The 26,896-nt window shown below is 46.9% G+C and overlaps 2 protein-coding genes across 3 annotated transcripts in view; both read left to right on the top strand.

Annotated features, from left to right (window-relative positions):
• Positions 1–3,608, top strand: part of MTOR (mechanistic target of rapamycin kinase) — a 112,925-nt gene extending 109,317 nt beyond the window's left edge. The window contains exons 57-58 of the mRNA XM_008151774.3: positions 2,019–2,124; positions 2,760–3,608. Coding sequence (XP_008149996.1) covers positions 2,019–2,124; positions 2,760–2,775 — 122 coding nt within the window. The 3' untranslated portion in view covers positions 2,776–3,608. The remainder of the gene's footprint in view (positions 1–2,018; positions 2,125–2,759) is intronic.
• A 2,239-nt stretch (positions 3,609–5,847) lies between these two features.
• Positions 5,848–25,796, top strand: EXOSC10 (exosome component 10). 2 transcript variants are annotated; one of them, XM_008151770.3, is made up of 25 exons: positions 5,848–5,965; positions 8,278–8,414; positions 9,418–9,541; positions 10,567–10,671; positions 11,003–11,168; positions 11,321–11,435; positions 12,732–12,807; positions 13,023–13,133; positions 13,344–13,487; positions 13,994–14,184; positions 15,273–15,429; positions 15,696–15,844; positions 16,073–16,123; positions 16,739–16,850; positions 17,981–18,031; positions 18,186–18,264; positions 18,354–18,463; positions 20,132–20,227; positions 20,511–20,585; positions 21,733–21,820; positions 22,793–22,866; positions 23,386–23,557; positions 24,339–24,400; positions 24,821–24,897; positions 25,660–25,796. In XM_008151770.3, exons 1-25 carry the CDS (start codon positions 5,855–5,857, stop codon positions 25,688–25,690), a joined length of 2,664 nt encoding a protein of 887 aa, XP_008149992.3. In that variant the 5' UTR covers positions 5,848–5,854; the 3' UTR covers positions 25,691–25,796. The 2 variants fall into 2 exon arrangements, with proteins under 2 accessions (XP_008149992.3, XP_028016821.2); XM_028161020.2 differs by lacking the exons at positions 21,733–21,820; positions 22,793–22,866; positions 23,386–23,557; ... (1 more) ...; positions 24,821–24,897; positions 25,660–25,796 and adding an exon at positions 21,000–21,694.
• The last annotated feature ends 1,100 nt before the right edge of the window (positions 25,797–26,896 follow it).

Raw genomic sequence — 26,896 nt, 5'->3', positions numbered from 1 at the left:
ATGGTGGTCACCTCCATTTTCTAGTGGTGTTGGTGCCTAAACTATGCTGTTAACTGGAGTGTCTCTGGAACCATCAATTAAGAACCCTCTCTGATTCTCTTTCTAATAAGTTTACTTCAATATAATGTGGTTAATCTCAGCTTAACAGAGTTAAGTAAAGTTATGTTGGGTTCAAAGTCAGCCAAATTCAGGGAAGTTTTTTATCGTGACTGATATTAGAGCAAATCTGACCACCCTGATCCTTGCCAATATGAACTTTGGTAGCTGTAATCGAGTGGAGACTCTGGAAGGAGAGAAATGCGTGCTTGTGTAGAGGAGACATGTCACATTGACCAGACAGTGTGATGTGGGGGCGGGAGTCGGGGAAGCCAAAGACCCAGCTCCACCGCTTCCCTTGTGTCTCTTGGTCTGAAGATGACGAGAACGCCTCTCAGAAGATGGTGAGGCTCCAATGAGACCTGGGGTGCCAGGTGATTAACTTTAGGGCCTGGCACGTAGAGTGGTAGTCAAGGTATATTAATTTATTGAGTACCTACAAGAGCTAGATGCTGAAGAAACAGAGTGGGTAAAACGGACAGATTCCCTACCTCTGCGGGGCTCGGGGTCTAAAGGGGAACTCTCACTGTGTTAAGTGGAAGGAAGGGACTTGGGCTCTGCTGCATTGACAGAGGAATGTAATCTAAGTACCTGAGTTCAGGAAAAGCTTTCCTGAGCAAACCAGCGCAGGAGGTAAAATCTGAGAGGAGTTAATTAGGGTAGATTGTTCTGGTGGGAGGGAGTGTGGCAAGAAAAGAGGCCGAGAGAGAGAGAGAGAGAGAGAGAGAGAGAGAGAGAGAGAGAGAGAGAGAGAGAGAAAGAGAGAGAGAGAGAGAAAAGCCCCAAAGCAAAAGTGGGCTGGTCTGACTGCCCCAGAGAAAGGAAGCTGGGAGGCGCCCAGTGCAAAATGCTTTGACTGTGAGTAGCCCAGGATCAGATCTTACAGGACCCTACATTTTTATCGTATATCCTAAGGGCAGTGGGAAACACTGAAGGTTTTTAAGAGGGTGGGAGGGAAGAGGAGGGTCTGGGTGGGTGAAATACTTTGCCTGCTCTGGCTGTGTGTGGAGAACAGATTAGGGGGGGCGGGGAGCTAGGGTGGTGGCAGTGGGGATGAATTCAAGAGATCATTATTAGGAGGTGGAATCAAAAGGATTGATGATGTGGAGGGCTCAAAGGTGGCTCCAAGTCATTGGTGACCTTCTGAGAGCTGGGATGAGCCTGGCAGAGAGACTGAAGCAATTGGAGGGAACATGAAGTGTGAGAGAGAAGCAAAGAAAGCCGACAAGTTCAAAACTCTTGAGAAGTTTAGCTGTGCAGGGATGAGAGGACATACCTAGAGAAGGAGTAGTTGCATGAGAAGGTGTGTTTTTTCTTTAATAGAAAAGAGGAACATGTTTACAAATCAGAAAAGGGCAGTTGAGAGAGAGGGTTCGAGGGCACAAGTAAAAGGAAGGGTACTTGATATTGTAAGGCTCCAAAGCACAGGTGAACTTGCCCTTGAATGGGAGGAGGGACAGCTCTCCAGGGTCATGGGAGCAAAGAAGAGGAAGCGCATATCGAACAAATGCAGCACCTTGAACACCGCCTAACACATCAGGGATCAAAAACTGGGTGTCACAGTTCAGTAATTCAGGGGATGAGGGCGGGAAGCCAGAGGAGAGGTTTGGACATTTGGGGAGAATAGAGGACTTGAAATAATCCTCATGGAAACGGAAAGGCATGTTGCCAAAGAAGCAGCATGAGCTGGCCAGGTAGTGTCACGTGCCTGTTTGAGGTTCGAGGTTATGAATTTATAATGGAAGCAACGGTCCTGTGGGAGGAAAGGCTCAAGTCACGTGGAGGTGAATTTAAAATCCAACTCTCGTATAACCTTTGTACACCTGTGTGAGGATAAACTGATTCGGGCTGCATAGAGAGTGAAGCCAAACAGGAGTTGAAAACCAGGGACAGATTAAATGTTCTCGTTTCTCTTGTCCTAGGTCGGGACTTCTCTCATGATGATACTTTGGATGTCCCCACACAAGTGGAGCTGCTCATCAAACAAGCCACATCCCACGAAAACCTCTGCCAGTGCTACATTGGCTGGTGAGCAGGCATCTCCAAGTACATACGCAGTCAGGACCTACTCTGTCCAGTCGCAAATATGATTTGGGGGATACCCATGAAGTGGAATCATAGTTTCATGTCTCTTTAAAAGTTATATTCACTGTGTGTGCTATTGCTCTAAAGAGAAGAATTTTTTTTAAAGGATATATATTTGGAAGGCAAACACCAAAATAAGTTAAAAGTACATTTAACATGGTTTAGAAGAGAGGCCTCCTTATTTTCACGGGGTGGAGGGATCTTTTTGGACATTTTGCTGTCAATTCTGAGATACAGGAAGGGCAAAGAAAAAAGAAACCAGAGCAGTGACAGAGAAGATGAAAAGACACATCTATGATCTGGGATTGTAACGTCAGGGACCACTTGGGGTCTGCTCTGATTGATTGCCTGAGGCACGCTTGAAGGGAGAGATGAGAGGGCTATAGGCGGTGTCCTGGGAGCACAGCAGGCTCAGCATTGGCTGGAAAAGATGAGTGCGTCCTGCACGACTAGTGGTGGGAGATCTCAGGCACTGCCCCAGGGGTTGTCAGACCTTGGTGTTTCCTTTTTCAATTATCTGTGTAAAGCTTTGAAGAGCCCAAATTATTAAAATATTCCTTTTCTTTCTGTCTTCTTAGGTGTCCTTTCTGGTAACTGGAGGCCCAGACGTGCCCACAGCATTTCTCTTGAGCCTTTTGTACTTTGGTATATGCTTCCACTAAGCTGAAACAGTGGTCAGAAAGTTCAGCTTTGTTAAATATTTCAAAATGTAAATGAAAAAAACTACTGTATATTAATAGTTGGTTTAACCAACTTTCTAGCTGCTGTTGAAGAATATATTGTTGAAACACAGGCTTGATTTGGTTCCCAGGACAGTGGTCCTACAGAAATCAAGCCATTGATTTTGGGGAACAGAAGATCATAACTTAAGAATTACGGGTTTTGACTTAACTCACAACTCATCGTAAGCATTTGCTGATAGCAGAGTGGCCTAGTCTCTCCTGTCAACATGCACACAGCAAACTCAGCGCAGTCCAGAAACCTCGGATCATGGAGGACACGTCCTAGGATTCTGGACTGTAAGGAAGTGGGAGGAGCCCACTTCATCACTCACCCATCCCAGTACCTCACTGGTCCAGCAACAGCATTTGCAAGGTGGACCAAAATGGGTGGGAAAGATCTGTCTTCTGCCTCACCTGTGATGCTGCGATGTGACACTTCAGTCCAAGGCCCAGACCACTAGGACGGGGGTTTCTTCAGAAAGCTGGCGGCCTCGGCTGAGCACAAGCACAGAGGGGACCCCGTGCAGAGGAGTGGCCCGCACGGTCCTGGGATGTGTCTGGTGAGGTCTGAATGCTCTGTGTTTAGAGCAGGGGCTTGGAAAACAAGTGATGTCATGGAGGTGCTGAGCACAGGGAAGGCCTCACCTCCTACATGTTGGGAATGATGAGCAAAACAAATACTAAGTGCACAAAGTATAAAGCGTACCATGTCTAGACTCCATGTTGTATCAGAATAATTTTTGTGCCAATAAATGACATCAGAGTTTTAAAAACGTCTATGAATAACTATTTTTTCCTTTTGCTTTTTCCCCTTTTGATTTTGTTATTGTTATTGTTTTTGCTTTTTCCTTTGTTTTTTGTAAGAATGGCTTTTTATTCATAATTCTTAGTTCATAAAGGAAGCAATTATTCCTTCAACATTCATTTAGCAGTTAGTACTAGGAACTATGACAGACTCTAGATCTACGCGACCTGGTTCGTTTCCTCAGACTGTTCACCAGGCCGGAGTGGACCATAACCACCATGCTAAGTGGTAAGGAGCCACATAGAGGGTGTGAGCCACAGGTGGGCTCTGAATTCACTGATTGCACTGGGCGGTGAGCCATGAAGGTCATGGAAAGGGGGGCATTTGCCAAGGGTCTTAAAGGATGAGCACGAACTGTCAGATGAAGCAAGTGGGGACATTCTCAGCAGAAAACGGGTGCGGAAATGGCAATTTTTTTGTTGTTAATCCTCACCAGAGGTTATTTTTCCATTGATTTTTAAAGAAAGTGAAAGATGAGGGGGAGAGAGAGAGAGAAACATCGATGTGAGAGAGACACATCGATTGGTTGCCTCCCACACCCTGACTAGGGCTGGGGATTGAGCCTGTAACAGGTACGGCCTTTGACTAGAATCAAACCCGGGACCCTTCAGTCTGCAGACCGACGCTCTAGCCACTGAAAAAACTGGCTAGGGGCAGAAATGGCAAATACTTAACGAGTTATATTAAATTGCACGTATGCAGCCATGTTGATACATAAAATGGCAGTTTCACACAGTTGAACCTCATAGTTCAGCACAACTGCTTCAGTGGTCAGTGGGGAATAAAATGACCAATAGGAAAAGGAATAATAGGAACTAAAGGGAGGCTAGAAGTACCGTGGGGCAAGACTGGCCTGCCTCACAGTTCGACAGCCAGGAGTTGATGCTGTGGACAACGGGGAACCATGTGAGGTTTTAAAACAGGTAGAATCTGAGTCTTGTTTCCTCTGAAAGTGCAGATAATAGTAGGGTCTACGCCATAAGGTTGTTTTGAGGATGAAATAACCCATGTAAAGCATGCAGTGCAGCTGGACACATGGCATTAGATTGAACCATGTGAAATAAGTGCTCAAAAATATTGTTAAAATGAATTAGACTAGGCCTTTGTTCTGCCAGTGGGGGAAACAGTGAAAAACAAGTATCCTGTTAATAGGATATCCTGAATAATGGTTACACCTAACACTTAATGAACACTAGGCCAAATGAATTGTATTAAGGAGGTCCCAGCCCTGGCCTTGGAAAGCGGACACACCCACAGAGCTTCCCAAATCCATCTCCTGAGCTGCCTAATAGTGCCTCCCTCATAACAAGAGCTCTTCCAGACATTCAGCAAATGCTCTGAGTTCCCACTGTGTGCCTAAGCAAGTGGCTCCAGCAGTGTAGATGGGGAGGAACATGTGACTGGAGGAGTTGGAGGCATTGCAAGTAGCATATAGATAGAGGCCCTTTCCAGTGCTTTGCCTACAGGAGCAAGAGAAATGAGACGGTGACTGGAAGGAGATGTAGGGCAGAGTGGTGTTTTTTTGTTTTGCCTCTTGTTGGGAGAGATTCCAGCAGACCAGTAGGCTGATAGGAATGAACCAGTAGCCAGGAAACAGCTGATGCAGAGAGGGGATGACTGCAGGAGCCAAGACCAAGAGCGTGAAGGGGGCACGAACCAGAGCTGGGGAGGAGCTGGCTTTAAATATAAGGATAGCCCTGGCTGGTTTGCTCAGTGGTTAAGTGTCCACTGAGGGTTGGATCCCTGGTCAAGGGCACATACCTGGGTTGCAGGTTCCATGCCCGGACCCAGGATGCGCGCATGTGGGAGGCAACCAATTCTTGTGTCTCTCTCACATCGATGTTTCTCTCACCCTCTCTTTCACTCTCTCTAGAGAGCAATGGAAAAATTATCCTCGGGTGAGGATTAAAAAAAAACAATAAATATGAAAGTAATTGGGTCCTGCGGGTCTCACGCTAAATCACTGGGTTGTTGGGATGATAAAATATGAGGGTAAAGAAAAAAGTAAAGTTCACTACGTGGAGAGCGCAGGGATGATAGCCCAGCTCACTCTCTCCTAACTCCCGCCCCCTTTGCACATGCGCGGTGCGCCTAGGTCGCGTCGGCCCGAGTCACTCTCGCGAGAAGAGCCATGCAGGCATTAAAGATGGCGCCTCCCAGTCCCGCGGAGTCTAAGGCCCCATCCCCGTCGAGCGCGGCCAAGTCCGAGGAAGAGATGGTGCTGCCGGGGTTTCCGGACGCAGATAGTTTCGTGAAGGTGAGTTCGCGGGGCCTCGGGAAGGGGTTGGGGGAGCACCGGAGCCGCCCGCGGCCAATCGAGAGTAGGCTTGGGCCCTCTGGGCGGCCGCGCGCGCACCTCAGCGGAGTCCGAGCGCCAGACAGTCTCTCACTAAACCTTCCGGGGATGGGGTCTCACGCGGACCACTGAGGGTCGCCCCCCTTCCCAGAGCCCTCGTCCTCCCAGGAGAGCCCTCTCCACAGGAGTAAGGGCTTCCTTGTCACCCCCATGTCCCAGCCCTCGGGATCTCGCCCCCGCCCCGCCGGAGACACTCAACCAAGTGTCCGGAGGGGCTTGGCTGCCTGATGTTTCCCACACCTGCCTGTAACCTCTCCTGCACCAGGGATGGCACCTCTCCCCTCTCCTGGGCTCCAGTCCTACATAACCCCAAAACCTCGGCTTACTGTCACCTGTTACAGCTGCCACCGAATCTGCCTCCTCTGGGTACCATGGAACATTGACCAATGCCTTCTCGAAGGCACACAGAGAGGGTTCATTTAAATGATTGGTGCAATGCTGCTCAACTAGGAACAAGCATAAAACTAGGTTTAAACGCCTCCCGCATGGCTCTTACAAAAACGTGAAACTAAAATAATTTGTAAGTTAGCACTACAAATTCCCCAGAACTCCACCCACATTATATCCACTTTATTTTTAGCAGATGCTACTATTAACTCATTTATTTGGCTTTGAATAAGTTCCTGGACCTCTAGCCATGGTCCTGATTAGAAGCTTTCATGCTCACCAGGGGCTGTGTACGCCACCATAAGTCAAGCTCCCACTTCCTTCATCTTTTTCTTTTTAATATATATTTTTATTGATTTCAGAGAGAGGAAGGGGCTGCAGGAAGGGAGAGGGAGCGAGAGATAGAAACATCAATAATGAATCATTGATCGGCTGCCTCCTGCACGCCCTCTACTGGGGATGGAGCCCACAACCCGGGCCTGTGCCCTTGACTGAATCGAACCCAGGACCCTTCAGTCTACAGGTCGATGCTCTATCCACTGAGCCAAACCAGCTAGGGCTCTCTTTTCTTGCTTGGGAAATATCTATTTCACAACTCACAATGAAGACATTTGCATTATCTATGATAGCAATGTCGGGTTTTTCCTCTCATTATCACACAGTTAAAATAGAGGACTGCTTGGCATGAACTGAACCATAAACAAGTCCAGTTGTGGGCAGTAGCCGTTATCAATTGGTCATCCAAAAGATCTAGACTGCTTACACTGGTTTTAAATGCTTAGTGATCCTAAGTGATTTTATGAGTTTTTGTAATCCTCTCAACAACTTATGGGGTAGGCACTTTTGTGATGCCTATTTTTCAAAGGAGGAAACTAAGGTCCAAATAAATGAAATAACCTACTCAAGATCGCAGTTAGTAGGTAGCAGAGTCAAGATTCAATCCCAGGCCCTTTTGAATACTAGCATACTAGTGTTATATATGTACTGGAGGCCCAGTGCACGAAATTCATGCATGGTTAGGGTCCCTGGGGGCTGCTGGCCGCTGGCCAGGGCCTCCCTTCGTTCCGTGCCACCCCCTGGTGGTCAGTGCACGTCATAGCGAGTGATGGAACTCCCAGTCAGTTGAACTCCCAAGGGGACACTTTGCAAATTAGGCTTATAGACAGATAGATAGATTTGTTCTTTCATTCCCCACTCTTCCAAGAATGTAAGCTCCAGAACCTGGTCTCATGTTCACCATTGTATCCTGAGAGCCTGAGGTAAAATCAACACCAAATGAATATTTGTGAGATTGTATGTCTTCATCACCTAGCTCAGGTGGGGAACGTCCAGCTTGCGGGCACTATAAGTCCCGCGAAATTATTTGGTCTGGCCCTGCCAAGGCATTAGTAGAGAGTTAGTTAAATGTTTGACCAAATACAGCAGGCTAATTTTTTTTAATCTTTTTTAATATATACATTTTTTTATTTCAGAGAGATAGGGAGAGGGAGAGAGAGATAGAAACATCAATAATGGAAAGAAAGTCATTGATCAGCTGCCTCCTACACACCCCTTACGGGGGATGGAGCTCGAAACCCAGGTATGTGCCCTTGACTGGAATCGATCCTGGGACCCTTCAGTCCATAGGCCGATGCTCTATCCACTGAGCCAAACCAGCTAGGGCTAGCAGGCTAATTTTTAAGTTGATCGTTTTGTATGGCCCACAAATGATGTTATACGTATCTAAAAGGCCCTTGGCAGGAAAAAGGTTCCCCACCCCTGATCCAGCACAATGTGTTGTGTATAGTAGATGTTTAAAACATGCTTGTTTTTCTGGTTTTTGGCAGTTTGCTCTTGGGTCAGTAGTGGCTGTCACCAAGGCATCTGGAGGCCTACCACAGTTTGGCGATGAGTATGATTTTTACCGAAGTTTTCCTGGCTTCCAGGTATTTTGTGAAACACAAGGAGACAGGTTGCTTCAGTGGTAAGTACTAAATACTGTTGTTTTTCATGTTTAAAGAAATGAATATAGTTTTCTGAAATGTGTGTGGGTTTTATTTACCATAATTATGAAGTATAAAAAATGATACAATGGATTTTGATTTTATATAGGACTTGGAAACTTGGATTCAGGATTCTTTCACACAAGTCAAAGAGTCACAAGACTTAGCTTTCTGATAAGATTTTAGGACAGACAATACACAAACACTGGTCTAGCTGTTACATGACAGATTTAGAAAATATTTTAAATTTTATATTAAAACAATGACTGCAGCCGAAACTGGTTTGGCTCAGTGGATAGAGCATCGGCCTGCAGACTGAAGGGTCCCGGGTTCGATTCCGGTCAAGGGCATGTACCTTGGTTACGGGCACATCCCCAGTGGGGGGTGTGCAGGAGGCAGCTGATTGATGTTTCTCTCTCATCGATGTTTCTAACTCTATTCCTCTCTCTTCCTCTCTGCAAAAAATCAATAAAATATATTTTTAAAAAAACAATGACTGCAGAATACATTATTTACATGTATTATATATTTTTTAGAATTCAAAGGTAGCTTTGAGGTAATTTCTTCCACCCCTTCAGTTAACAGATGAGTCTTAGTGAGATAGAGTGAATTTCCCAAGGCCACACAGTGGTTTTGTTTTTGTTTTATTTTTTATTTTTAGGAAGAGAGAAAAAGAAACATCTATGTGAGAGCAGAATTCAATCAGCTGCCTCCTCCATGTCCCCCTACAGGGGATTGAGCCCGCAACCTGGGCATATGCCCTGACCAGGAATTGAACCAGCAACCTTTAAGTGCATTGAACGATGCCCAACCAACTGAGCCACACTGGCCAGGGCCACACAATGTTTTTAGTAAGAGTGCAAGTTTTATTAGTTCAATCATAAAGTATTATAAATAGTCTGAGCCAAGCCTTTCAAGCTTTCTCCAAGACTGTAAACAAACACATAAAAGGATACAAACTAATCTTGGTTTTCTTGTCCTTAGCATGAGCAAGGTAATGCAGTACCATGGATGTCGAAGCAACATTAAGGATCGAAGTAAAGTGACTGAGTTGGAGGACAAGTTTGATTTGCTAGTTGATACCAATGATGTTATTCTGGAAAGAGTGGTGAGTATTACACCTTACTCTTAAGATAACTAATAATAAAGAGCTTTTGTATTATCAGAAAATGAAAGAAAAAAAAACAAGCACCTTAGGAAATGAAAAGAAAGTTTAGCATTTCTTGCCTATACCATTCCTTTCTTCTTATAGTTGGCTTTGTCCAAAAAAAAAAAAATCGCAATTGTGTTCAAGTATATCACTTCAAAATACCACTGCCCAGTGGAACCCTATTTTTAAAGTGCCTTATTATAAAGTGCCTTATTATAAAACTTCCAGATTTGTAAATCTTGTTTGTATTGTAAGAGAAGAGGTCTCTGGATGCAAAGCCCAACCAAAACTTAGTCTATTTTTACTGTTATTCACAATCTACTAAACACTCTGACTCACCTGATTGGAAGGGTATGTGGATCATTTGATCTAGTTTACTGCCTCTACACAGAATTCTACAGCAGAATATTATTTACAGAAATACACAGAGATTATCCAAAACAAATCTAGCCCTGTGAAGGTGCTGCAGACATTTAAATCACTCTCATGTCCTATGAAGTCCTCTCTTCCATAGCCTGAATGCCCACAGGTATTTCCATGATTTCTCGTGTCTTCTGATTTCATGTCCTGCCATGCTACCATTTGTCACCTGGGTGCACCTCTGTTAGTGGTGTCCCAGCTAATACTCCATCTGCTTCCATAGTACAAAGTAGGTCAGGACACGCTTCATCCTCATTGCAAGTACCGTCCTTCTGTGCTTATTATTTGCAGTCTAGGGTCTTTTTAATTATTTTGGAGGGCCACGTCACACTATTAAATCAGCTTTGACGTTTCGGCCCAATTCAGAACTGTAAAAAGAGTTGAAGAAGGGTCGGGGTGGCTGATTTCTGCCCTGTCTTTGAGCAGATAATGCTTTAATTGTCTGCTCTTATATGTATCTATTCTCACATATAATTCTCTGAATATAGTTCTTAAACTTTTGGGTAATTAACTCTGTTAACCCTGAAAAGAAGATACTGAGCTAATATCTCTTCCACTCTTAGGGTATTTTACTGGATGAAGCATCAGGTGTGAATAAGAATCAACAGCCTGTCCTCCCCACAGGACTACAGGTCCCTAAAACAATCGTGTCCAGCTGGAACCGTAAGGTGAGGGCTTCTCTCACATTCACTGCAGCATCTAATGTCAGCTTTTGCTTATTCTGGTTTGCATTTCTGTTCTAATTTGTTGGATGCAGAACTGGCCACTGCCTCACTCATTCTCATAAACAGATATACCTTTATTACACCCTCTCCTCTACTTTGCACACCATCCTACCCTACCGCCCCCCCCCCCCCGCCCCCAGAGTCTCACACACTCATTCATTTTTTCCCCCCGCCCATTCTTTAAATGAATGATTCTTGGAAAGCATAAATTGGAATTTGTTCTTCTAATTCATTGAGTTGCTGTGTTATAAAGTATTGTATTCATTGATCATAGGCAGGAGAATATAGCAAAAAAACAAAATCTGAAACTTTCCGGCTGCTTCATGCAAAAAACATCATCCGACCTCAGCTTAAATTCCGAGAGAAGATTGACAATTCCAACACTCCATTTCGTCCTAAAATCTTCATCAAGCCCAATGCCCAGAAACCCCTCCCTCAGGGTGAGTAGTGCACACTCTGCCTAACAAAAGTAGTAAAAGGGAAAAGGTCGCCCTCCCACGGTCCTTTCTTCAAAGGGAGCCAGTATCCCTCCACACCTAGACGAGGTGTAAATGTGTCTGACTGTGATGTGTGTCACTGCTTGGGTCTCCAGCACTCTCCAGAGAAAGGCGGGAGTGCCCACAGGATCGCCCTGAGGACTTGGATGTCCCCGCTGCTCTGGCAGATTTCATCCATCAGCAGAGAACGCAGCAAGTGGAGCAGGACATGTAAGTGTTTGCCTATCTGAACTTTATGCCACATTTGCATTGCTGTTTTTAATTGAATTTATTGGGGTGACATTGGTTAATAAAATTATATAGGTCTCATCTATATATTGTATTTCTATACCACATTTTCTTACGTCAAATTTATCTTTGTGCCACATTTTCACTCTGCTTTACTTTTGTGAAATGTCTAAATGAACACAAAGAATTTTTCACCTTCTCTGTGATCCTTGGTGCAGTCCTAAGAGGGGGCAGTGGCTCCCCTCGCCATTGTACGGATGTGAAGACAGAATTAGAGATGCTGACTTCGCACAGAACTTTGGCCCAAGTTTTCTTAAATTGTTCTTTCTCTGTACCACTCTGCTGTCATGTTAGGTGGGAGTTCGAACAGTAAGCTAAGGTTCACTAATAAATTAAGGAAAGGGCATTTTTCACTGGCAGAATAAGCATTTTGGAAAACCTTTGCTTAAAACAGACAAAAGGACTTTGTCCTCAGAATAAAGAAAGAGGTGATGAAAACTGTTAGTATTCGTCTTTTTCTCACATATAGCGAGTCTGTCTGGGCGCTCCTTCAGCCTCAGCTTTCCATTGTGAGGCCACAGGTTAAGTGCTAAAGAAACCAAGGTAATGAGAGGCGGCCCTGCCCTCAAGGAGCCCAGAGACTCGGGATTTTCATACAAGTAGATGATGGAGGAACAGAAAAAAGACATCATTTGATACACAACCATATTTGCCCCACCCTCTCTCACTTCACAACTTTGTTATTCCAAACCACAAGGAATTAGATACTTCGCATTTTTGTATCATCCACAACACTGACCATACAGTCCTTTGCAAATAAGTGCTTAAATATTTTTAATAGATTTAATTGTCCTACTTTAAGGACAAGCGAGTATCACCTGAATTTTTTTTTTATGCACTTTATTTATCATTGAAATAATGATGCTTTTGCCCAGCCAGTGTGACTCAGTGGTTGAGCATCAACCTATGAACCAAGAGGTCTCTGGTTCCTTTCCCGGTCAGGGCACATTCCCGGGTTGTGAGTTCAATCCCCAGTAGGGGGTGTGCAGGAGGCAACTAATTGATGTTTCTGTTTCTCCCTTCTCTCCTTTCCTCTCTCCCTAAAAAACAATTAAAAACACGTTTTAAAAAGAGAAATAATGATGCTTTTTATATAGAGGAAATAGTTTCACAATGGCCTTTTTTTCCATGTGTTTTTACAAATTGGAGTAAAGCAGTTTTACCTTGAACCATGGAATTAGTAAAAAAATATTTTGTTTGTTTGTTTTATTTACTCAGGTTTGCACACCCTTATCAATACGAACTGGATCACTTCACTCCACCGGATTCAGTCCTTCAAAAGCCACAACCCCAGGTTAGCACCCACCTTACTTTATGGCTGTTATCTGAGTAGCCCAGGAAGAATCAAACAACGAGATTAGCTGATACAATTTTGGCTTTCCCTAAATATCTTTAAAATAGTAGGTTATGACTTCATATCATTTATTGAACTCTTAATTCATTGCGTGCTTCAGTGAAGGATGATTCTTAACATTCCTCTCTTTTCCTGCCTGGACTTTTGTGACCCAGTTATATAGGCCTGTGGGAGAAACGCCCTGCCATTTTGTATCTTCCCTGGATGAACTAGTGGAACTCAACGAAAAGCTCCTGAATTGTCAAGAATTTGCTATAGACTTGGAGGTAACTTGTAAATGGCTTGGAGTGAAATTTTTACATTTTCTGTGAGTTCACCTACTCGAGAAATATAAAATTAATACTGGTTTAAATCTATGCTTTGGTAAAAAGTAATTAATCCTACAACTGTGTTTCATAACTGACTGTTCAAAATCAGTAGAGGAACGCCTAGTAAAATCCGTTTTTCCTGTTCTTCCTTCTTCCCGTGTGTTTTAGCACCATTCTTACAGGAGCTTCCTGGGGCTGACCTGCCTCATGCAGATTTCCACCCGGACAGAAGACTTCATTGTTGACACCCTGGAGCTGCGAAGTGACATGTACATTCTCAACGAGAGCCTCACAGACCCAGCTATTGTCAAGGTCAGCCAGCCTTTCTCAGCTCCTGCCTGTAAGCGCAAGACTTAAGTGCTTTTCAGTTTACTATTTTATTATTTCAACATAGGCCCAATAAAATTGAGAGAAATCGTTGTAATTTCCTACACTAGGGTACACACACTAAACTGCTTTTGTTTCTAAACCTCTGTTAGAACAGCTAAGACTTAGCTCATTACCACCCAGAAAAATGTTAAATCATTTTAATGACTACGGCAATGAGCCTGTGCCATCAAGATTGTTTGAACTTAATGACTACCCTTCAAGCAAGCAGAGCCGCTTCCTTAGAATCATTGGCTGTTAGCAGACTTTTAAGAGTGTGCAATTAGGAGTGTAGAAGGCTGGGCCCCAAATTAAAAGAAGCATTTAGAACTCAACCCATCTTAATCTTCCTTCTGGCTTCCAATTCCATGTTCTGATAACCTAGAGGCAGAGTTCACTTCAGAGCACCGGTGTCTCCACACAGTGCTGCATGGCTCCGGTTTTGTTTGCAGGTCTTCCATGGTGCTGACTCAGACATAGAATGGCTGCAGAAAGACTTCGGGCTGTACGTCGTGAACATGTTTGATACCCATCAGGCAGCGCGCCTTCTTAACCTGGGCAGGCACTCGCTCGACCATCTGCTGAAACACTACTGCAATGTGGAATCCAACAAGCAGTACCAGCTGGCTGATTGGAGAATACGGTCAGTTTGCTCCTGACAAGGAAATAGGGGTGTAGAAGAAAGTGGGTGTTCATTAACTTCATCCATGGAGACCTGTGTTCAGCCTGTAACACTGTTTGAGTCTTGAGTTGAGCTGTTTCCATTGGCATAAGTGAAACTGGAATTGTAGAATTGTGTAGAGCTGTGTTACTCTATGCTCCATGGAAGAGTGGTTGAAAGAGATGTGCCATGTCAGCATTCGTCCATGACATCTCATCTGAAACTCAGATCTCCTAATAGGGGTGGTTGTATATGTATATGTGCGAGATGACCTCCCATAGGCATGAGAGTTCTAAGGCACGTGGTTGAGCCTGGCCAGGTTGCTCAGTTGGTTAGAGCATTATCCCGATAGGCCAAGGTTTCGGATTCGATGCCTGGTCAGGTTACATGCAAGAATCAGCCAATGTATGCATGCATAAGTGAAACAACAAATCAGTGTTTCTTCCTTCCTCTCTAAAATCAATTAAAAAATGATAAGTCAATAAGTAAAAATTTAAAAAGTAAAGATAGCCTTATAATAAGTGTTTACTATAGGATAGGGTTGTGATGGCGTCCTGCCACATTTTTTGGAATTCTTGCTCAGCTTGATCCTTTTCAGATGACTAGCTTTCTCCGTAAGTTTGCAGGGCTGTTGTATGAAGAAGCCACTAAACTTTTCTCCAATTCTGCATGTCAAAATTTATAAAGAGAATCTAAAGTCTGAATAGAAGGTGAAAATTGACGAAATCTAAAAGCCACTACCTGCTAGTTAACCCTTGCCGTGTGCCACACACCAAGCTAAGAACTTTAGGGATGTTGTCCTGTGTGATCCTCACAATAGCCTACGAGGGGCCTTTCCATTTTATAGGTCCGGAAAGTGAGCTCAGAGAACTCAGGTGACAAAGCCCCTATTTTCAACATCATTGTCTTGCCGCCCTTTCTACCCGGCTGTGAAACAGTGGCCTGTCCTTAGCTGTGAAAGCATCTTTGACAGCAGAAGGGGCCAAGCGAGTCTTAGCACCACCGAGTAGACACGTTCAGTTGCTGCTGCTGAGGGAAAAGAGTGAAAGTTTCCTCTGTTGCGATTCTAGACCTCTGCCCGAGGAAATGCTGAGCTACGCCCGAGACGACACCCATTACTTGCTTTACATCTATGATAAAATGAGGCTGGAACTGTGGGAGCGAGGCAACGGCCAGCCCGTCCAGTTGCAGGTGGTGTGGCAGCGCAGCAGGGATATCTGCCTCAAGGTAAAGCCACCAGCACACGAACCCGGGCTTCCTTCCTTTCTGCTGAGGTCCCAGTTCTTTCCTTGCTCTTTACATTTATGAAGAAAGCCAAACGTTTGAAGAGCCCAGGGCACAGTTTTTTTTTAAATCTTTATTACGTATGACCCCTTTTTCCTCCGATTGACCCCTTCTAGCCACCACCATTCCTCCCCCCCCCCCCCCCAGGCTTTCACCCTTTCACCACCAGGGCACAATTTTGATTGTGAATATTGTGAAACATTTTGCAGAAATTCATCAAACCTATCTTCACGGATGAGTCCTACCTTGAACTATATAGGAAGCAAAAGAAGCATCTCAACACGCAGCAGCTGACAGCCTTTCAGCTACTGTTTGCCTGGAGGGACAAAACCGCTCGGAGGGAAGATGAAAGTTATGGGTAAGGGATTAGAGATTCTTTTATTTATTTTTTTTCATTTAAAAAAAATTTTTTTAAAGAGATTCTTTTAACATTTCTCTTAGACTGAGCAGATCCGGTAACAAGGAAATAATGGACTTTTTCTCTTTTTGCCATGAAAGCTGGTTACATTTTCCCCTGGGTTATAGCATTTAATGGAACTTGCTGGCTGAACTTAATGTAATTCACCCATTGTGTGTTTTGTTCCAGATATGTACTGCCAAACCACATGATGCTAAAGATAGCTGAAGAGCTGCCTAAGTGAGTCTGAGCACCTATGAACATGTTCCGACTTTCTCAGCACAGAATGTTGTCCTTCAGAAGCAAGCTTCTGTGATTTATTCCCTCGAGGCTGACTCAGATTAACCTCTAAGGAAGTGCTCAAGTCCAGGAATGTAGAGCTTCTGCCCTCGGGCTGCCATTCAGGAACTGACACTTCTGAACTGGAACGTTTCAATGGTTATGCCTTATGTTGAGTCCTGTGTAAGCCTCTGAGCCTGTGGCATCGGCATCCACTTTCAAGGGATTCTCTCCAGACTAAGGCATCTCATGGTTTTAAATGTCTTATGATGTTAATTGAAGTATAAGCACAGAATCTAAATCCATAATCTTCTGTTCATCCCGCTGTGGAACTGCAGGTCAGCAGGGCTACGGTCCTCTCTGCTTGCCCCGAGAGCAGGAGGCAGGCTGTGAGGGCACCTGCTCCAGGCTGGTGCTGCAGAGTGTGTGGAAGCGGCTAGCCCCGCTTCCCTGCCATCAGTGTTTTCTCAGTCTTCCCCTCTGCCGCAGCTCTGGCCCTCCCTGATCATCGCTCTTGTCTGGAAGCCTTTGAGGCTGTGTTCCTAAGTAGTGAGTTGTGTGTGTTCTTGTCTTCAGGGAACCTCAGGGCATCATAGCTTGCTGCAACCCTGTACCCCCTCTCGTACGGCAACAAATCAACGAGATGCATCTTTTAATCCAGCAAGCTCGGGACATGCCCCTGCTGAAGGTAAGAGCCTTTCTGCTGAAGGTTCCCAAGTCCGCAGGCCTGTTCTGTCTGTCAGCGTCTTACTCCTTGTAGTCTCCTACATAAAAGAGCTCTCCATTCTAAAAAACAAGGAAATAACGGGGCTTACGAAATCCAGTGGGAGTGTCTTTTTTATGATAGTCACTGCTAAAGCTTTTCCTTCTTAGGACCTTATTTCTGATGAACTAACAGCAAGTAATGTCTAGTGACGGGGCTGGTTACCTGTTCAGAGGCAGTTAACCTCATGAATAAAATGGAAGAGGCTCTGGTCGGGGAGCTCAGATGTGAGTGGTAGTGCCCTGACGAGGGTGGTGGTCACAAACAGGAAAGGAAAGGGCAGGTACAAGAAGCACCGTGAGAAGAAAAGCGGATGGTGAAAACAGCTGCCGTTTCTCTCTGAGCGCTGCGCTAAGGACTGCCGAGGGCTCTCTGAATGGCAGGTGGATTTGGGTATAATGGAAGTGGAGTCAAAGACAGCTCACTCCAAACCTGAAGCCCAGGGGACGAGGACGCTAGGAGAACGGGGGGTTCCGAAAGAGCTGCTGTGTGTGCGTGTGCTGCTCAGGTGCCAGTGCGTGTGCGCTCCTGTGTGGTACCTGTTCACGTAGGTTTGCATGTTTGTGTTGTGTTGTGTTGGAACAGTTTTTAATGAGTTGCCTCAGTAGCACTATAATATGTGCTAAATCATGTTTGTAAATTTTTGGACGATTATTGATTCAGGAAGACTTAGAATCAGCTCCCTGGAGGTGGAAAAGAAGAGGCCCTGAAGATAAACACATTTGAAGTTTCATGTTACTAGTAAAATGCCTTAGCTCCACAGTTTGTCCACGTAAAGAGCGAAACCCGGGTTCCTAGAGAAGACTCTTCTCGGGCTCTTTGGAAACCTACTCTGTGCCTCGTCATGATAGAGGGCCCACTCTTTCATCCTGCAGATGACGGTGGGGCACTCAGCAGTGACAGTGCCAGGCACTGGGACGGATGAAGGGCTGAAGGAAATCTCTGGGCTCTTGAAAAGCACAGTCTAGTGAAGGGACACAGTCTGTGCTGAGGAACAAATGTGTGTGGCATCGAGTTCAGCCACTTTCCTAATGCTCTCTGTTTCTCCTGTGTAGTCTGAAGTAGCGGCTGGAGTGAAGAAGAGTGGACCGCTGCCCACTCCTGAGGTACAGTGACGTGTCTGCTGTCTCGTCCCCTGGGAGGAGAGTGGTCCGAGCCAGTGCAAAATGAACTTCCTGCCAGGCCAGCGCCTCGCACTGGCAGGAGCGCCTGCGTGCTGGCAGGCGTTTCATTGCACCTGTTGGTTTCTTTTCGATGCAGAGATTGGAGAATGTTCTCTTTGGACCTCATGACTGCTCCCACGCCCCTTCAGATGGCTATCCTGTCACCCCAGCCAACGGTAATGTCGAGGCCTCTGGAGTCTGGAGAGGCTGGGAAGCGGGTACACAACCCCATAGGCTCTGACCATGCTGCCTGCCTTCCCTCTAGGGCCTGTGCCGGTGCAGAAACAGGCAAGCCTCTTCCCTGCCGGAGGAGAGGACGAGGCCCTGCTGGACTCCAAATGCCTTATCGCTACCGCTGTCATCACATTATTCAACGTGAGTCATACAGCACCGTCAGCGAGGTGACGCAGACCCACAGAAATGTACTGCGTTTTTATGCCTGGCGGTTTGCTTCCACCTCTGAAACTAATGCCAAAAGTAAGACCCAGTAGCGGTGGGGAGAGGCATGGAGGCAGATCACAAGGTGGTTTGCTCCTCTGGACAAGGGGCTCCGTGAGAGGTGGGTAGAGGATGCTCCGTGAGTGAGCTCCGTGTGAAGAAAGTCGCAAGGAAGGATTGGCATCTTGATGCTCACTGATGCCTGGGAGGGAGGAGGGCGTGGGCCAGGACTATTTCCACACTGCCACCGATTCCCGGGAGGGACGGAGTGAGCTCTCTGATGAACCGCAGAGTGTCCTGCGCATACCTCCCTGCCTAGTGCCAGCCCACCGGGGGGTGTGTGGGATAGAGAGAACTTTGACAAGCTTTCCTCCACGGTGGCTCCTTAGACAGTGAGGAGCAGGATACACAGGCACCAGTAAGTGGGGTGAGATTCGTTTCCCGTTCCAGAAAGAGGCTGAGTAATGGTAGGTAGTGACTCTGTTCAGTCTGCAGACAGTATGGCCAACCCGGCCAGGCTGTGCTTCTGGAATGTACACGGTTGTGACAGAGCTTATCCCATTCTGTCCTACCCAGCAGGCTTCTTGTTCCTGCCAGTGACTTGGCTACAGGTTCTTTGCAAAAGAAAGTTCAAGGTGCATTTGTTAGTCAGGATGGATCCCTGGAATGACCAGGATAGAAGGCTAAAGCTCTAAATGCTGCAGGCAGCTGATGTGGCAGAAAGGAAGCATCATAATTTCTAGAAAGAAAGAGCCAAGAAAGAGAAGCATAGTACAGTCCACTTAGATAGAGACACATATTAAGCTTAACGTACGTTCCGATGACAAAAAGCTGCTGGCTCAGCAGGTTTCAGGATCCCAGTTCGCAGCCATGCTGTCACACTGGAGTGCTGGGCCAAAGCCAGGAGGGGAAATGCCGCCCGCAGAGTGTACTGCCTGGGAGTTAGCCTTCTGTTCCCTTAATTACATACATTTAGACCAGGTCTTGCTTCAGTAATTCATGAGGAAAGAAGTCTGGAAGCTTTAGCTGACCACAGAGGTAATGAGCCGTCAAGGTGATGAGGCAGCCCACAGTATGAGCGTGCCCTGTGGCCGTGGGAACATGGAGGTGCCCACTCAGGCTGAAGGAGGCCGTGCTCTCCCTGTGCTCTGAGTGGCGGGGACTGACAGAGTAAGCAACAGGATAGCACACGTTTTATGAATGTACTTGGAAGCAGCAGTCTGCTGCATAATGTCATTGATTACTCAGAAAGGGGTATAATTACAAATTTCAGGTAAGTGTCGGGTTATGACCTGAAGGTCTAGAGCAGACAGACCTGGGTTTACACCCTTGTTCTGCCTGTTAGCTCTAAGGCTCTGGAAGTCTTACCTCTCCAAGCCTCAGTTTCCTCATCTGGAAGATGGTGAGAATAGCACCACCTACCTCCCAGGTTGTAAGGGCTTTTCTAACTGTATATTAAACACTACAGGGTGCTATTACAGGCTAGTGTAGTGGTTCATAAATGGAGGGGCTCTTAGACATTAGCCATTATTACTCTCTTGCTTGCATCTTAATGTCACAAAATGATTACAGTTATAAGTGATTGTTTTCTGTCTGTTTCCGCAGGAACCTAGTGCTGAAGGAAACGGAAAGGCTCCACTAACAGTGGCACAGAAGAAAGCCCAGAGCATAATGGAGTCCTTTGAGAACCCATTCCGGATGGTAAGTGTTAGGGCGTTAGGGCTGACAGGGGGTGTTGGTCTGGAAAGGAAGAGAGGGTGCAGGGTGTGGGTTGTCCCCAGTGTCCCGGTGGGGAGTCGAGGTCTTCTGACACAAAACCAGCAGGAATACCTCCTTTGAGTGCCAGGGAACTAAGGCCAGGTTGACGCTTTGAGCTGAGGCCTCCTGAGATGAAACTGACCAGAAATCCCCTCTGGGTGCCCTGAAGCCTGGGTCCGGATTCCATTTTTTACAGCATTTAACATGATTGTTTCCATTTCTCCAGTTTCTGCCTTCGATAGAACACCACGCTCACATTTCTCAGGCAGCAAAGTTTGACCCGTCATCAAAAATCTATGAAGTAAGTGGATTTGTCATCCTTTCTAAGACTGACTTTCTAAGAAAGGGAGACTCCTTAATTATTTGAACCAAGTTTCTGTTTTAAACAAACCCATTGCAAACCCCCTGAAAATGAATGCGAAACCCTTTTTATACAAGCATTTCTCCAGAGAGGGCCAGGCCTTTAATCCGGTTCTCAGGAGCTTTGGGGAAAACCCTTTAAGAAACAGGTCTTTGGGGGGGAGGTTTTGGTTTGTTTTTATTTTTTTTGTGCTTTTTTTTAAATTGAGGTTTAATTTATATGTAGTAAAGTGCCCAGATGTTAAATGTACAGCTTTATGCATTTTTATGTGTGAATATTAATTTAAGGCTCTTAAAGGTGACAGCTTAAATTTTAAAACACTCTGTTTTATATTGTTTGGTTTGTTTTTAACAGCATTATGAATAAGAATAAGAAAACACCTTCCCTGGATCCCCATGAGATGTTCCTGGGAGCCAGCGTGTTAATTGCTAACAGCCTTCTTCCTCCCTGCAGGAAGTGCCTGCTCTGATCAGATGGGTGGCCTGGCTCCCTCTGCTCACCAGCACCGCCCGAGAATCAGGCCAAAACCCTGATGGGCCTCAGCCCTGTCGCTGGTTGTTAGCTTGTTGTTTTTAGAAATGGGGAGTCAGGCAGAGGTTTTGCCTTCTCTCCTCTTCCCCCCTCTGGGTGTGGCACACTCAACAGCCCTCCATCCCTTACCGTGCTTACATCTCCCACCACCTAGATGTGCTCTAAGGCCGCAGGTGAATGTGCTGTCACAGAGGAGCACTCAGGCCTGCAGAGGTCCTGCCCGAGTTCCAGCTCCCCCGTTTACTAACCGTGTGTGTCCCTTCGGACAAGTTACTTAGCTTCTCTGAGCCTGTTGTTCCCAGGACTGTGGAAGGGGTTGAATGATGATACGAAAGCCTCTGGCCCAGTGCCTGGAACAGTTGTACCTTGTCCTTCTTAATAAGTATTATAAATAAAGCCAGCATGAGATTTTATTTTTGTGTCATCAGATTTGGAATTTATGACTTAGAATGTGTGTAGTGACTAGGCTAGCATGCCCTGCATCGCCTCATTAAAAAAAATAAAGCATTCCTAGGTGACTGAGTTTTGGAGTTTTTTTGTTTTGTTTTCATTATAGATCAGCAACCGTTGGAAGCTGGCAAGCCAGGTACAGGTACAAAAAGAATCTAAAGAAACTGCCAAGAAGAAGGCAGCTGAGCAAACAGGTAGCATTCACTTCCTTGTAAACCCAGCCACTCAGGTGTTGGTTAAAGAGTAGCCCCGGTGCATCATTCTGTTACTCAGTCATTCGACAAAGTGCCAGACACAGCAGAGAACAAGACAGACACAGCCGCTGCCCTGTGGAGCGTGCCTTCTCCTGGGACAGTGGACAATAAACCCCTCAATGTATGTTCTGTCCGATGGCAGTAGGCATTACGCAGAGAGAGAGGTAGGAGGTGCCGGGTGGTGAGGTGGAGGGGACTCGGGAGAGAGGCAGGGGCTGAGGACGTAGCTGAGCACTCCCGGTGAGCTGGGCGGCCTCGGAGGCGGGGAGCGGAGGAGTGCCAAGAGCTGACTACGCTTTGGAAAGGGCACTCTGGCTGCTGCGTAGGGAGCAGAGTGTAGAGGGCAGGGGCGGGAGCCCGGTGAGGAGACATGGTGGTCATCCAGGTGAGGGGGTGCTGGCTGGGCAGTGTGGCAGCAGAGGAGGGGGTGGAAGTTGTCAGAACTGGAGGTTCCTGTGGTAGAGCCGACAGCACTTGGTGATGAGTCGGATGTGGTATGTGAGGGAAAGGAAGGCGCAGTGGGTGCAAGAGGGGTCTGTCCTGAGCAGCTAGAAAGATGGGGTCTCCATCAGGAGGAGGGAGCCTGTTTGATGCCGAAGAGGTTTTGGTTCTGGTCCTTGCCATGCTGTGGTTGAGAGTCGTATTGACATCTTCAGAGATGACAAGAAGGCCGTTGGTGTTGGGTGTGGGTTCTTGGGAGAGAACCAGGTCTGGGGGGTAGGGGTGGTCATCATCGTGTCAGATTGAGAACAGTGGCCCCCCCTGCAGAGGCTGGGGAGCGAGGTGGAACCAGCCCAGGAGGCTGAGCAGCAGGGAGGGTGCCCTCCACTGGTAACCCATGGACGGGTCAGGCAGGTGGGGATGGAGCCTGGCCTGAGTCAGCAGCTCCATAGACAGTTCTCTCTCTTGCAGCTGCCCGGGACCAGGCCACCGAGGAGTACAAAGTGGCGGCGGAGCAGGCCGTGTCTGTCCGGCGGCAGGCTGCCGTACGTGCTGGCTTTTCTGCTTGGTCTTTTGAGGAACGAGAGGCCCCGGGTCACTGTCAGGATTTTCCTCAAATATCAGGACGGCTTACCCTCTGCCGCGAATTAAATGCTCGTGTCCTTCCAGTTCATTTTGGCTTGCCAATTAGTGCCTGCCTCATTTCCCCTCAAAAAAGTTGATTTGTAATGCCGTTGGGTGGTTTCTTCCCCTGTGCTTGTATACTAGTAAATAAGCCACCCCGCCTGCCCAGCGGTAGATAGGAATTGGAGCCCACAGTGTCCTCTGCCCCCATAAGTACTCTTCCTCACCCCAGAGTGCCTGGAAGGCGGGGCCCCGGCCTTTCTTAAATGGCCCGTGTTGTCTCTGCTCACTCCCTGGCCCACACCCCTCTCACCATCCCTGCTCGATCTTACCGCACAGTAGGCACCTGAATCCCTACAGTGTGCTCACAGCAGAGGCCCGCAGGGCTGCCTCCTCTCATGTACCTCCATCTCCTTCCTGTGGGTGTGTTCAACCTACAGCTAGAAAACGCCGCCATGAAGAGAGAGCGAGTAACAAGTGACCCAGGGGCCACAGAACAGAAACAGGAGAAGAAACGACTCAAAGTTGCCAAGAAGCCGAAAGACCCAGATGCGCCAGAAAAAAATTTTACCCCTTATGACTACAGCAAGTCAGACTTCAAGGCTTTTGCTGGTGAGGCCACATCTGCTGCCCGGTTGGGTGTCTGTCCAGGTCAGATGAAGGGCGGCTGTAGAGGAAAGAAAGCAGGACTCGGTCACAGACAGCCTTGCCCAAGACATGCACAGCCCACACTTAGGAGAGCAATCCAGAGAAACAGCAGTGACAGGGAAAAACCCATCCCCCACTACCACCACCTGCCACCGGAGCGACTTGCACCAGCCACTAGAGTGGTTTAGCAAGAAGGCATCCATTCTACAGTGGCTGCACCCTCCCTCACCGTAGCCCGTGTCCAAAAACAGTTTCTCACAGACACACAGTTTCTCAAAGATCTTGTTTGTGGGAAAAACCCGATGCCCATGATGCGAAGCTCTGGTTTTGGAGCCTTAGCCTGTGAGAGCCCATCTACTTTGAAGGCTGCAGATGGCATTCCTGACGATCAGCCTCCTTGCCAGTGTGTCCCTGTGAAGAGAGAGAAGGCAGGGCTGATGGTCACCTCAGTCCAAGTTATGGACACTGGCACCATCCAGCACACACGGACCTGAACGGGTTTCCTTGATGTAAAAGTGGCCACTGCTTTAGCATCCGCCCTGACCCCTGAGGACAGGTCTTTGAGAAAGCCTGGCCATCCGCTGCCCTTTTCTCCTGGGAACCTGGCGTGAATTGACATCAGCCATACGTCCCTTCTCATGAAGGGCAGCAGCTGACAGCCCACACTTGTAGTGATGAGCGCCCAGCCCAGCAGTGAGCCTGCCATGTGTGTTAACTCACTCACATGATCACTCTTACCTTTCAGGAAGCAGCAAACCCAAACCTTCTTCCCAGTTTGATCCAAATAAGCAGACCCCTTCTGGCAAGGTAAGAAAGACACTTTCAATTTCCAGAGAGTGCCTGGTGCTTGTTTTTTTACTGCTTCTATGGCTGGGAAGACCGGTCCATCCAGGAATCCTCTTGCATGTCTTTTCCCTCACCTCATTTCTTCCCAGGCACAGACAATACACACCAGTGATTCCAGCAGTTAAAAAAAAATTTAAGAGATTATAAAGGCTGGTGTGTGGTTTTAAAGGGTGTTTTTCTGTGTTTGCTACCATGGGAATTATAGCTGCAGGCCAGAAACACCCCTGGTGCCGGCACAAGCCTGTATTTGCCCCGTGTGGGTGTCGGTGCCAGGCAGAGCCAAATGGGGCTGAGAATTTGGCATGTGGAGCAGGAGGCCCGGGAGGAGCCCTCCAGTTCCTTTCATAGCTCATCTTGTCTTTGTGCTTCTTACCTTTTCAGAAATGTCTTGCAGCCAAAAAACTGAAACAGCCCATGGGAAACAAAAGCATGTCCTTTCCGACTGGAAAGTCAGACAGGTAAGTAGTGGAGGCTCAGCGGGCTCGACGGGAGGGTGCTCGGCCTCTCAGGACCACGGCCCCCCTTTGACTTTGGGAAAACGGAGATGGCAGAGGGGAGGTGATTGTGGGATGCCACCTGTCAGTCTCAGCCACCGTCCCAGGGCCCACATGCCCGTCCTCCTCAGCTCTCTCCACCCATTACCAGTTTCCCAGGGCCACCTCAGAGCAAATAGGATTGAAGTTTCCCTAGATGAGCCTGTTTCAGAGGAAAGAAAACAAACCAGATGTTGAGAATTTAAATCCTAATCCTTGGAGCAGACCCTGAGATCAAAGGACCCAGGGGTGGGGAACCTCCTCTCCCGAGGGCCATTTGGACATTTATAACATCATTCGAGGGCCATACAAAATTACCAATTTAAACATTAGCTTGTTACATGTAGTCAAACATTTAATGAACTCACCCCTAATGCCTCGGCAGGGCCAGACCCAATGGCTTCGTGTGGCCTGTGGGCGGGACGTGCCCCTCCCCTGCCCCAGGTGTGCATGATGCAGAAGGAACCTGCTTTAGATCTTGGTCAGCTCAGCCAACCCCTGTTGGGCCAGCCCACCCACACACGGAGGAGGGGGGGGGTGGTTGTTGCTGCCCTTCTCCATTCTCCATTGCCAAACAAGCTATTCTCAGTTCTGCATCATCAGTGTCCGCAGCATTTTATAAATCAGCTGAGAACAAACATCCGTCCAAACTGAAAGAAGTAACTTGTTTTCATGCTGTCTCTACAGGGGTTTCAGGCACAATTGGCCAAAGAGATAGTGTTGGAAGAGAACCTTGGGATCCCCCAGTGGACTGGAAGCACCAAATGGTGGTGCTGGTTTTGTACAGACTCATTTTTAAACCATTAAAAATAATTCTTACTGGAAGGAAACTGGTTCCTGGCTTTTCCTTTGCTGCCACCACAGCGCTGGCAGGAGAGGGCAGATCCCACCCTGTTCAGATCAACACCTCAGCTGTCTGTGGGTAAGTACGGCCTGGGGGCTACTGTGATTTCCGGAGAAATCCCGAACCACCCCCCGCAAAAGAGGAATGAACGAGGAGACTCCCCGGACTCTGCAAAGGGCGACATCCACAAGGCAGGGAGCGCCATGCTCAGCTGGCTCCATGTCAGGAAGGTCCGGGGCCGTTTCCTCCCTTCACACGCCTCCAGGTGAGGTGAAGGAGGCCCAGTGGTAAGAATGCCAATGGGAGGCGGAGCTGGCAGGGCCCCGGGCGGGCCTGCTCCTTCCCTGTTCCTTTCTGTTGTTTGTTTGTTTGTTTTTAACTTTGTTTATTGCCAATTAAAAAATCATAGCGTGTTCATTATAGGAAGTAAGGAAAACAAAAAAGGAAAGAAAATTAAATCATCTATAATGCTACCACATGGAGATAACTTACAATATTTTGATATAAAGGCTTTTTACTATGTGTAAATATATTTAATGTATAAACTTGGATTTCTGTATCTACTGGGGCTTTTTTTACCTGTAGATAAGGAGTCTCACTATAGAATGGGTTTTAGCTAACCCCCTTTATTCAACATACAGGTTTCCATTTTTGTACTCTTAAAATGATACTGCATGGAACTTGTATACATTTGTGATCCAGTCTCCAGTTACTTCTTTCGAATATTATTTGATTTTCGTCTGAGCTGGGCAATTAAATTTAAAAAAACACACAGAATAATACCATTTTCCCTCCCTCACAAATACTGAAACAAGGAACCTATTTTCTTGGAACTTTTTTCCACGAATTATCTAGAGGGCTGGCTGCCATACCCTGTGGGCTTCTGGGCCAAATCAGACATCACTCTGCCCCAGAGAGGGAGCCGTGGAGCAGGACAGCCCTGTCCCAGAGTGGGCTCGGCTTTGTAGAAGCTAGGACTCCAATGGTTGAAACTGATAGAAAAGCCAGGCTATCGGTGGCTTAGCAAAATAGATGTTTCCTTCTTCTTCTCTTCTGTAAATATAGTCAGTCCAGAGCTAG

The sequence above is a fragment of the Eptesicus fuscus genome, chromosome 9, assembly GCF_027574615.1.
Source record: "Eptesicus fuscus isolate TK198812 chromosome 9, DD_ASM_mEF_20220401, whole genome shotgun sequence".
Taxonomy (NCBI): domain Eukaryota; kingdom Metazoa; phylum Chordata; class Mammalia; order Chiroptera; family Vespertilionidae; genus Eptesicus; species Eptesicus fuscus.
This window is presented reverse-complemented; position numbering and strand designations above follow the sequence as displayed.

Coding starts and splice junctions, on each gene's coding strand:
- EXOSC10 (XM_008151770.3), top strand. CDS start 5,855: ATGGCGCCTCCCAGTCCCGCGGAGTCTAAGGCCCCATCCCCGTCGAGC. Junction 9,542..10,566: donor ATGTTATTCTGGAAAGAGTG/GTGAGTATTACA, acceptor TTCCACTCTTAG/GGTATTTTACTGGATGAAGC. Junction 12,808..13,022: donor TTCAAAAGCCACAACCCCAG/GTTAGCACCCAC, acceptor TTTGTGACCCAG/TTATATAGGCCTGTGGGAGA.